This window comes from Fundulus heteroclitus, unplaced genomic scaffold (genome assembly GCF_011125445.2).
Source record: "Fundulus heteroclitus isolate FHET01 unplaced genomic scaffold, MU-UCD_Fhet_4.1 scaffold_139, whole genome shotgun sequence".
Taxonomy (NCBI): domain Eukaryota; kingdom Metazoa; phylum Chordata; class Actinopteri; order Cyprinodontiformes; family Fundulidae; genus Fundulus; species Fundulus heteroclitus.
The window spans coordinates 387,501-399,207 of NW_023396551.1; the positions used below are offsets into that span (position 1 = coordinate 387,501).

The following is an 11,707-nucleotide window of genomic DNA, read 5'->3' on the forward strand; positions in this document are numbered from 1 at the left end:
GTGTGCCAGGAGGAACCTCGTGAGCCATCATCGACCCCCCTCCGGTCTCGTATGTAGAGAACATTGTAGAATTTCTTTAATTCTCAAAGACCTGAAGGTTTGATCTTAACATATGTGTCTCTAAACAGGTCAAGGGACAGGGTATCGGCATCGTGTCATGCAGTGGGGCTATTCACGCGTATCCAGGCGTAGGCGTAAGTTCGTGCTCCTAGCCGAGGCTCCAGAGAAAAAGGTATTATATATATATATATATTTTATTTTTTTTTAAATTTTGATTTGAGGTATTGTTCAGGATTTGGGGGGAAGATGAATGGGAGATTGACCTTTGCATTTGTGCTCACTGCTGTGAAATGGGTGCTTTATTGGTCCGTTGTGGTGAAAATAGAGCTGAGCCAAAATGCTAAGATCTTGATTTAACTGTTCTATGTTCCTGCCCTCATCTATTGTCATGAGCTTTGGGTTGTGACAGAAACCCCTGGGAACGTCTTGGGATTCCCCTGGAGCACATGACCCAAGTAGCTGGGGACAGGGCCATCATGGCCTCCCTACTGAAGCTGCTTCCCCCATGACCTGACCTCCGATAGCCATATCATAAACTAATCTTAATGTTGAATCAATATCCATTAAACCCTTTTTTTATTTATTTTTTTATTAGTTTGCTCTATTGGTTGGCGATTCCCATTTGCGAGCTATTGTGGATGGGTTTGTCACCATGCCAAAGAGTACTTTCTCCTTAGGGGTGCTGTCTTCTCCTGGAGCATCTGCAGACGAGTTGCGACGTGAGGTACTGGATACGGTTCTGCCTCGGACCCCAGACGTCATCTGTCTTCTGGCGCCCAGCAACAACTTGAGTTCTAGCACGACCTACCAGGAGGCGGGACGGGACTTCGACTCTTTGTTGCATACCATAAGCAACCTCTGTGCTAATGTAAGTTTATTACCCACTACATTTATTTCTAGTCAATTACATCTGAAAATATGACATGTTAATTTGCTTCTTCTGTTTTGTTTGAAATTAAAAGGTGGTTGTTTTGGACTTCCCACCACGGCTCATCGTCGAGGAGAGGGAGCAGACACTCCTGCGACAGGAGTACAGCCGTGTAGCAGCCAAGAGAAGTAAGTGTTGTAAACAATCTGTGTTTACACTAAAACTTTTGTCATATCCATTATATGTTACCAAGTATAGCATTGTTATCTGGGGGAAAAAGAATAAACATTTTTTTATTTCTTTTTTGGGAGGGACTGGGTACTTAAGTGGTTTTGTAAAACATAACTTTTGTACTGAATTTACCCAAAAAACACTCTTTCATTGCCAAGTTTGTATAATCTTTCAACAATACAATGTTAGCCTGGTTGACATTAGGAATAACAATGTTTTTCTTTTTCTGTCTAGATGTTCGGTACCTACCGGTCATTGAGCACTTCCCTCTCAGCCACCTGGACTTGTGGAGCAGGGATGGTGTAAGTTATATTTTTTTTATTTTTAAACAACATTTGACCTACACTTCCTGTGTATAATAAAATATTTTCTATAACTGCGTTTCAGGTTCATCTGAGTGACGCACCTGGGATGGAGGTTCTTGCTAAGTTGCTGTGGGCTGCGGTCTCCACGCAACTTCAGTTAAGTGCGCCTGTGTCTGAGTCTCTAGCTCTGTCTGCTTTTCCACCTCTATCTGCTTGTCCCCCCGTCTCGTTGCCTCCTTGTCCCCCCGTCTCGTTGCCTCCTTGTCCCCCCGTCTCGGTGCCTGCTTGTCCCCCCGTCTCGGTGCCTGCTTGTCCCCCCGTCTCGGTGCCTGCTTGTCCCCCCGTCTCGTTGCCTGCTTGTCCCCCCGTCTCGTTGCCTGCTTGTCCCCCCGTCTCGTTGCCTGCTTGTCCCCCCGTCTCGTTGCCTGCTTGTCCCCCCGTCTCTGTGTCTGATTTTCCACCTCTGTCTGTCTCTGTTATGCGCCCTGTGCCTGCTTCTCCCCATGTCTCGGCAAGACATCCCTTTCCCGGGCTTGTTGTGGACTGCAAGGGGCCTGGTCAGAGTGCTTCACACCCCTTCCACGGGACTGTCGTCGGTGGTGGCCAGAAGGTACTCCATACATACTTAATTTCTTTTTTCGTAGTCTTTTAAGTTGTGATTTCTTGTGAATTTGACCCATATAGATGAACTGTATTAAATTACACACATTGCACAATCTTTTTATCTTTAATAGTATTTTTAATATTCTTGGTGTGTAGTCACAACAACGGTGGATAATAACACAATACTGAATTTGTTAAATTTTCTTTTGTTCCAGGCTTCTGTGTTGGAACCCTGTGTCAGAGGTCCCCCTGTCCTGTCTGTGAGGGCTACACATTCCCAAGCCGACAAAAGATATGATAAGTTTTCACGCAATCACCAGTGCACATGCATGGCTCTAACATTTTTAGCTTACCACAATGAGGGGTTAGATTTTAACACAATGTTACTAGACAGAGTGATCATGAAAGGTGATAAACTTTATGTTGCCACTAAACGGCAGCTATTGATGAATGGAACTTTTGAAGATAACCACTTAACATTTGAAGAGATGCCTAGGAATGTAATGACAGACACAAACCTTTATGAAGTACACACAACAGGTTTAAGGGTTGGTCGAGTCTTTGCTCCTTCTGAAAGCCCTCAAAGGTCTCGGCAAATGGCTTTGTCTCTTGGTGAAGAACTGCGGTCTCTATCAGAAAATGTCACCCATGCATTTCTTCTGGTGACTCCAGAATGCATTGCAATTTTCAGGGACAGAGATGGCAGGTTTGGAGTTTTTGATTCCCACTCAAGAAACTCTGCAGGTCTGCCCCAACCCTGTGGCACTGCAATAATGATGACTTTCAGCAACCGAACTACCATGCTGAAACATCTGCAACGGCTGTTTCAAAACCGTGGCCCGAATGCCACCTATGAGTTTGTACCAGTGGGTTTTGTCAGGAATAATGACCTTCCTCAGGACTTGACATTTCAAAATGTTTCACTTCGCCCCACACATGCAAATCCAACTGTCAGAAAACCAGAGAGTGCTTTGAATGAAGACAAAATGCCTCCATGGTTGAAAGAAATGGACAACGTTTTTGAGGAAGTTAGTCCAACAGCCAAAGCAAGTCAACCTGTTGGAAAACCAGACAAAGATTTTGATGAAGAGGAAATGTCTCCATGGTTGAGAGAAATGACAAATGTAGTAGAAGAAATTGCTCCAAAAGTCCCTCAGATGACAAAAGTTGAAAAAGCCAAGAGAAGAAAAATTAAGAACAGGCTCAAATCACAGCAGAAACAAAACACTACTACAAAAATTAGAGAAAGTGCATCTGAAAAATCCTACATAAGAACTCGATACAGAGATGATCCAGTCTTCAGAAGCCAGCAAAAAGCATACACAAGAACTCGATACAGAGATGATCCAGTCTTCAGAAGCCAGCAAAAAGCATGCATAAGAACTCAATACAAAGATGATCCAGTCTTCAGAAGCCAGCAAAAAGCATACATAAGAACTCGATACAAAGATGATCCAGTCTTCAGAAGCCACCAAAAGCATGCATTAGAACTCGATACAGAGACGATCCAGTCTTCAGAAGCCAGCAAACAGCATACATAAGAACTCGATACAGAGATGATCCAGTCTTCAGAAGACAGCAAAAAGCATGCATAAGAACTCGATACAGAGATGATCCAGTCTTCAGAAGCCAGCAAAAATCATACATAAGGACTCGATTCAGAGATGATCCAGTCTTCAGAAACCAGCAAAAAATGAAAATGCGGGAATCAATGAAGGAAAAGTACCATAAACAGCCTGATTATCGTGTCCAAAAAATTAAAAATAGTGCTTCCAACAAGAAAATAAAGATGTCAAATAACATTCTTTCCAGAACCCAGATACTACATCATGCTCTGCGAATCAGAAGAAAGTACAAAAGAAATGTCATCTTATACCACAAAACTCCACAGCCCCTGATGACTCAAGAAATAAAAGCTGCAATACAAAAGTTTCACGATAAAATTCGCCATGGTCCCACATATGTCTGCACGGTGTGTCACAGAGCTCTTTTCCCAGGTCAAGTAAAGCATTGTAACAGAGGTAAGTATACAAAGAACAGGGAAGTGGTGACTGAGTGCTTAACAGGAACATATGTTCACATCTGTGGATCTGCATGCTCTGCCCCATGTTCTGTACCTAAGGAGAGGATGCAAGAATGGATCTGCTTCACATGTGACAACCACCTATTCAGAGGAGGGATGCCACCAATTGCTGTTGCAAATGGCTTGCATCTGTCACCCATTCCCCCAGAGCTTGCTGAGCTGAATGTGCTAGAAAGGCAGATTATTGCAAAAATTATCCCATTTGCAAAGATCGTGTCATTGCCAAAAGGACAGCAAAAAGCAGTGCATGGAGCAGTTGTATGTGTTCCTTCTGATATGGAAACAACTGTAAACAGTCTCCCACGGCCCAACACAGAAGCCCAGCTCTTACAGGTCAAGCTGAAAAGAAAAATAACATTCAAAGGTCATCAGTACTTTTACACTGTTAACATGAAGAATGTTCTGGCTGGTCTGACAACACTTAAACAGACCCATCCCGATTACAGGGATGTTACAATAAATCAAAGTGCTGCCTGTGATTTTCAACAGGATGAGCCAACCCAGGACTCGATCCCTGAATCTGACACTGATTCAAGTGCAGCAACAGACCAACAACCTGAGCACATAGGAGAAGAGCATCAAGCGCTTCGACCTGGTTTAATCTTAGACACCTGCATGCAACCCCCGGACCTGGGACAAGAAGTATTATCTTATGGAGACGGAATTTTCAGCATTGCTCCTGCCCAAGGAAACAAACCTGTATCCTTCTTCAGTGTTCCCAGACTTGAATCCATGGCTTACCCAGTCCAATTCCCCACTGGAAGAAACACCTTGGATGAAGTCAGACGAGTCAAGCTGTCTCCAAGTATGTATTTCAATGTACGTCTTTTCTCAGTAGACACTAGGTTTGCGGCAGACCAGAGTTATCTCTTCTTTGCTCAGTTTATCACTGAGACCCACATGGCCAACAGCAGCATGTCTATTCAAACACGAAAAGGAAAACCGACGACCAAAGATGGACGGCACATTTCCAATAAAATGCTCCAGAATAAAGAAGAGGTGGAAACGCTGATCCACAATAAAGAGGCCACTCGTTTCATGCAACCGTTAAGAGGCACTCCAGCTTATTGGGAAAAAGGCCTCCGTGATTTGCACGCCATGGTTCGGCAGCTTGGAAAACCTACCTTCTTTGTGACCTTCTCCGCTGCTGAAATGAGATGGCCACAGTTCATTGAGGCCATCAAAGCTCAGCATGGACAACAGGTAGAGTTTTCAGAACTTGACTGGAATGCAAAGTGCGATATTCTTAGAAGCAATCCGGTCACTGTCATGCGAATGTTTGATAAGAGAGTGGACGCACTCTTTACAGACCTCATTCTTTCCCCAGCGCAGCCCATTGGACCTGTTGAGGATTACTTTTATCGTGTGGAGTTTCAGGCTAGGGGTTCACCTCATATACATGCGGTGATATGGATTAAGGATGCACCCAAGATGGAAGATCCGTCATGTTGCGATCAGGTCATAAATTTCATCGACCGCTACATATGCTGTCAATTGCCCGATGAAACCGCAGACCCTGAGCTCCATAAAATTGTCAAGGAGGTTCAAATGCACAGCAGAAACCATTCTAAATCGTGCAAGAAACGAAACATTGAATGCCGATTTGGATTTCCCAAACTACCCATGGAAAAAACCACGATTACCGTTCCTCAGTTCGATGTGGATTTGGAAGATGACGAGAAAAACACAGAGCAAGTGTCAGAAAAGAAAGTTGAGAATAACTCCAAAAAATCCACATCCAGACTTGTCTCTAAACTACAAACTGAAGCTAAAAAGAAGCTGAAGCCAGTAAGGGATTTACTGATGGACGAAAAATCATCTTTCAAGGATTTGTCGCAGCTACTCCAGGCTTGTAACATGACCAGCCAGGAATACAGATACTATGTTGATGCTCTCACTTCTGGCATGGTGGTAATGATGAAGCGTAGCCTTGAGGACATTTGGGTCAACGCTTACAACCCCATTCTCCTCCGTGCATGGAATGCCAACATGGACATTCAGTATGTGCTTGATGAGTACAGCTGCATCGAGTACATGATGTCCTACATAGCCAAGCCAGAGCATGAAATGTCACAGTTTCTCAAGTCTGTCATTGAGGATCTGAAGAACTCAAATGTCAACCAACAGGATGAGATGAAGAAGATCATGCAGGCTTATTCAAAACAACGAGAGGTCAGTGCTCAGGAGTCTGTAGCCCGCACCTGCAGTCTACCTCTTAAGAAGTCGTCACGTAGTGTCATTTTCATTCAAACAGCTGAAGATGCTATGAAAATGAGTCTTCCAATGAGCAGACTCAAGAACATGGGCCCAGATGAGAAGGATATCTGGATGAAAGGATTACCAGACAAATACATCAACAGACCTCAAACTGTGGAATTTGAAAACATGTGTCTGGCTGTATTTGTATCTGAATACAGGGTCCTGTACGGTAGGCAAATTAAAGGACCCAATGCAATTCCTCTCTTAAACGAAGCCGGCTACATCCAGAAAAGAACAGTGGGGAAGCCAGCCGTCATTAGATTCACTCGTTTCTCTGAAACAAAACAGCCAGAAAAGTTTTACAGGCGGCTCCTGAAGTTGTACTTGCCACACAGGAGTGACGAGGATCTCAACAGTCATGAACACCCTTCATATGAAGCATTTTACAACAATGGACATCACCGTAGGTGGCGTGTGAAACAATGGGTGGACTTTAATCGGAACAGGTATGAAGGACATGGGAAAAAAATTGACAAGATCATGGAAAAAATAGAAAGGCAAGGACCAGTCCGGAATGCTTGGAACACTTTTGCACCTGAGGTCGAAGTGGACCGTTTGGAATGTGTTGCACAGCGACCAGTGGTGGAAGAAGACGACGAGCAGGACCCTGTTCCAGATTACCAAATGAATGTATCCCTGCCAGCTGTTGAAGTACCAAGCCTAAGCCCTGACTTTGTGAGACAAATGTTCCGCAGTTTAAATCAGACTCAGTCATCCATATTCTATGCAATTCACCATTGGTGCCTTCAGCGTGTCTGGGGTCAGAACCCTGAACCCTTCTTTTATTTCTTGACAGGAGGAGCCGGTTGTGGTAAATCACATGTCATCAAATGTGTTTACCAGGAGGCAACTAAGCTTTTGCATCAGCTTCCTAGACTTCGTGATGTCGGTGACATGTCTCAACCCACTGTGCTCCTGACCGCTTTCACTGGGACTGCGGCATACAACATTTCAGGCAAAACTTTGCATTCCATCTTGAAGCTCCCCAAAAGCTTGAAGCCACCTTACAAGGGACTTGGAAATTCCCTGGATGAGGTCAGAGCAGTTCTTTCCAATGTGGAAATCTTGATTATTGATGAAATCTCTATGGTCTCTAAAGAACTATTGGCGTATGTTCACTGGAGATTTCAGCAGATCAAAGGAAACACAAGGCCGTTTGGTGGGATTTGTGTTCTTGCGGTGGGAGACTTTTACCAGCTGCCCCCCTTGGGAGCTTCAAAACCTCTTTGTGTCATGGAGGATGGTGTACTTGATCTCTGGAATGAGAATTTCTGCCTGGTAAGTCTTACAGAGATCATGCGACAGAAGGATGACAAACTCTTTGCTGAGCTACTTAATCGGCTTCGTGTCAAAAGGAAAGCTGATGATCTCAGCGAGGAGGACAGATCTTTGCTGAAGCAGTGTGTTGCAGATCCCAAGGATTGTCCGTTGGATGTGTTGCACATTTTTGCAACCAACAAACAGGTAGATGCACACAACGCTGCAGTGGTTGCCTCATTAGGTACAGCTATTGTTGATGTTCACGCAGAGGAATACAGGAGAGAAACAAAAACTGGAAACATGATTAGTTTGGGCAGTTGCATTAGAGGCAACAGTCGAGATTTGTGCGACCACATCCAAGCTGGATTGGGTATTAGAGTCATGATAACAAGGAACCTGGATGTAGAGGATGGCCTGGTGAATGGAACCTTTGGAACGATAGTCGACATTGTTACCCACACCAATGACGAAATGATAACTGTGAAACTGATCAGACTGAGACTGGACAATTCCATGGCTGGACGTACCAAAAGAATGCGTGGTAAACCAGACGACTTGGTCTACATTGAGAGATTCGAGGAACAAAGCAGCGTAAGAGGAGTGATACGACGGCAGTTTCCACTTAAATTGGCCTTTGGGTGTACAGCACACAAAGTACAGGGGATGACCATGCAGTCGGCAGTTGTTTCTTTAAAACGTATGTTTGCACCTGGTATGGCATATGTGGGATTAAGTCGTACAACTTCTTTGGAAGGGCTTAAAATCATCGATTTTGATGAGAAAAAGATCTACGCTGATGAAAGAATTACAGCAGCCATGGATACGATGAGGCAAGCATCGTTCTCCAACACCAGCCCCCTCCTGCATTTCCCATCAAGTCCTCTGTGCACTACATTGAAAATCATCCACCACAACGTTGAAGGTCTTGTATGTCACTATGACGACATGAAGCACCATCATGAACTGGGATTGGCCGATATTCTCTGTCTTACGGAAAGTCATTTGTTTGGATCTTCTTATCCAGCTTCTTTGCAAATGGAGGGTTATTGTTTGTTTGCACGCAACAGACACGTCTCCTACTCTAGCAGAGCCGACATTGCTACCAAGGAAGGGGGGGGAGTAGCAACTTACTGCAAGAGCATTCTCCAACCTGAGGAACGCAGATACTTTCACAATGTTACAGATCTTGAGTACAATGTCATTAGATTGGACGCTCCGATATCAGTCCTTGTTGCCACGGTTTACAGGCCACCCAGTTATGATCTTGCCAGCTTCTTGAAAAACATTCAGAACTTCTTGGATGGTCTTTATTCTATTGATATTCAGCCCGTTGTTGTATTGGGAGACTTCAATGAGGATCTTCTCTCTCCAGGAAAAAAAGCAATCAAGGACTTGTTTGAAAGCAAAGGATTCACTCAGCTTATCTCATCTCCAACAACAAAAAAGCGCACCCTGATTGATCACATTTACATATCTCGCCCAGAATATTGTGTCCAGTCAGGTGTGTTGCAGACATATTACAGTTACCACAACCCGGTATACTGTATTTTGTCTTCTTTCTCAGCTGCTGCCTCTCCTTCACTTTTTGACATGTAACATGCGATTGGGCAGGACTGTGTTGCTTTGTTCTTGATTTAATAGTCGCCAATCGCATAGCACAGCTGACTGTTACAACCCTCTTAATAATTTCTGAGTCTAACCATGATCCTACACTTTCTGCAAAGAAATGACTGCTCTGAATATGTTTTATGGCACAATTTGTTTTTCTTTCTTACCAGTGCTCCCATTAGACTTTCCTTTGGTGGTGGTGGTTGTTATTGATCATGAGCCACTACTTGTACAGAGCTATGCAGAGCACCGTGTTCCAGAATGGCCATTTTTGGCTACATTTTAAATCTGGGAATGCGTAATTATTTTATTTTTAGTTGCCACCCTGTGCATGCTTCATTCTCTTCCCCTGTCTCTGCTTTCCACGCTGTGCATGCTTCAGCCTCTTGTTGCTATCTCTGCTACCGCCCTGTGCCTGCTTGGAAATGATGTTGCACCTGAAGTTTACAGCTTTGTATGTCAGGTTTTGAGTGGCATTAACCCCTTTTTTCCCCAAGTTTTTCTCTGTTTTGCAGGTTATGCAATGTGACACACATAAGTTTGTGCTTGAAGAACGTCAAAATTAACCTGGTAGACCTGGAAGGCAACCCACCATTAGCAGCAAGGTATCCAATTTACACATGGCCAAACCTAACGAATATTTTATTACAATTTTTTCATCACTCCATCATTCTGCCATTTCAACAGTATCATGATTGTGTTTTTAGGTGATATTAAGTACTGAGGTGTGTCAGGAGGACGTCTGTCTCAATATTCAATGCTTTGATGTAGGTATGTACTTAAAATGTATGTAGTTACAATCTGTACAATGCTTATGTTAAAATCTCAAAAACTTTCTTGTATATCATGGTTTCTGTTAGAATTTGCACTGAACTGAGTATTGCCGTGGACTGAAGGAGTAACCAGATAGCCCTGTGATTGGTCATAGTCTTCAGTTGGACTTGTCAACCCACGCTGTAGACAAGAAGGTACATTTGTATTCTGTTAAAATCACAAATGTCACTGATAACATAAAAAGCCTTATGTAAGCTTTTGTGGTTTGTTATTTCAATTTCAGCAGTTTGGAAGGAAGACGCCAGAGAACTGATTTTTTTTTTTTTCTTTTCTTTTTCACTTTGCAACAAAGGAGCAGTTGCCACGTGCTCAAAATGTCCTGACAGCTTTTTCCCGTACTAACATACAGACTCTTTTTATTTCATGAATGTTTTTGATTTTTCTCTTTTCCACTGACTTCCATTGTCATGTTGGATTTTATGTTATACTGTGATGTTGCATTAAGTTGATTGTTATAGTTTTATGATTAAGAATGGAAACTCTCTACTACAGACACACACCAAGATCTACAGTTCTCGCAATCTTTTTGCTTTATGTAGACAACCAGGTTCTGATGAGTATCACAGAACCATAAATTACTCAGTAATGCTAATTTTTAGATTCAATACAGGGTGTCTTCTCGCTCAGATTGGCCCACAGCGGGATTCCCCTTGACTTGGCTGCATCAGTTTTTTTTACCATTTCTTAGACGAGGTGGTGTTTTTCTGGTAGAGGCCCAGCCTGCCCTGTGATGCCCCCTACTGGTACTCTTGAATTTGTAAGGTTTAAGAGTGATGCATGTCTGTCCATGGGGATGGAGAGTGGAGGACCAGGTAGGAGGTTTCTTGGGGTGGATGTACAGTAAACAGATTTGACCTTGGTTACTGAACAGTATTAGCTTACCTAGTTTAATGTAAATTTAAAATAATGTGTGCATAGGAACCTAAAACAGGCCTAGCTCAAATAGTTGAACCCTAAATTGTAGATAAAATGCTTGGACTGTGGTCTGTTGACTGCGTTTAACCTTTTGTATTTTTTTTAATCCAGATTGGCCATTTGGTTATAGGAGAACATTCCACAGCTGCCTTCATGCAGGACACAGAAAATAATAACGTGTGTCATTGGCATTTCTTACAGACAATGCCCATTACACATGATATATATATTTTAGTTCACTTTGTTTGATTTCTCATTGTCCTAGAGCATGTTATAGTTGTAATTTTAACAATTATTGCCTGTTTAAAGTTTGTTCTGTTTTTTTAGTTAATAAATATGTTTATTGTCAGCATACTTATGTCTGTTTATTTGTATACATGACAATGGTAACTAACACAAGGTTTAACATGCAAACGGTATAAACATACAAACATGTTTAAAGAAAGTTGAGTAAAAGGAAAACATTTAGTCTTACACAGTGCACCAGCAACAGCAAGAACTACATTCTTTGTGAGAATTGTCAAGAAAAATCTATTCAATAAATTGGGGAAAGCTTCCCAATAGAAGACTAAAGACATAGTTGGTGGATAAAGACCAGCTACGTACCAGGTATGAACTTATAATGTGGAGTACTCTGTGTCAAGACCCTCCAAACCAGAGTCAATGTCAAAAGTGCCTTTT

The 11,707-nt window shown here is 42.8% G+C and overlaps 2 protein-coding genes across 5 annotated transcripts in view; both read left to right on the forward strand.

Annotated features, from left to right (window-relative positions):
- The window catches only part of LOC118558650, an 11,072-nt gene extending 4,653 nt beyond the window's left edge, over positions 1-6,419 (forward strand). The window contains exons 5-13 of the mRNA XM_036129101.1: positions 1-49; positions 129-232; positions 656-928; positions 1,023-1,116; positions 1,394-1,461; positions 1,547-2,074; positions 2,283-2,933; positions 5,999-6,322; positions 6,405-6,419. The exon at positions 1-49 is cut by the window's left edge and continues 12 nt beyond it. Coding sequence (XP_035984994.1) covers positions 1-49; positions 129-232; positions 656-928; positions 1,023-1,116; positions 1,394-1,461; positions 1,547-2,074; positions 2,283-2,933; positions 5,999-6,322; positions 6,405-6,419 — 2,106 coding nt within the window. The remainder of the gene's footprint in view (positions 50-128; positions 233-655; positions 929-1,022; positions 1,117-1,393; positions 1,462-1,546; positions 2,075-2,282; positions 2,934-5,998; positions 6,323-6,404) is intronic.
- Positions 6,420-8,168: 1,749 nt separating this feature from the next.
- Positions 8,169-11,380, forward strand: LOC118558642. 4 transcript variants are annotated; one of them, XM_036129097.1, is made up of 4 exons: positions 8,169-9,882; positions 9,985-10,048; positions 10,138-10,245; positions 10,335-11,380. In XM_036129097.1, exon 1 carries the CDS (start codon positions 8,183-8,185, stop codon positions 9,263-9,265), a length of 1,083 nt encoding a protein of 360 aa, XP_035984990.1. In that variant the 5' UTR covers positions 8,169-8,182; the 3' UTR covers positions 9,266-9,882; positions 9,985-10,048; positions 10,138-10,245; positions 10,335-11,380. The 4 variants fall into 4 exon arrangements, with proteins under 4 accessions (XP_035984990.1, XP_035984992.1, XP_035984991.1 ...); XM_036129099.1 differs by having other exon boundaries at positions 10,338-11,380; XM_036129098.1 differs by having other exon boundaries at positions 9,985-10,044.
- The last annotated feature ends 327 nt before the right edge of the window (positions 11,381-11,707 follow it).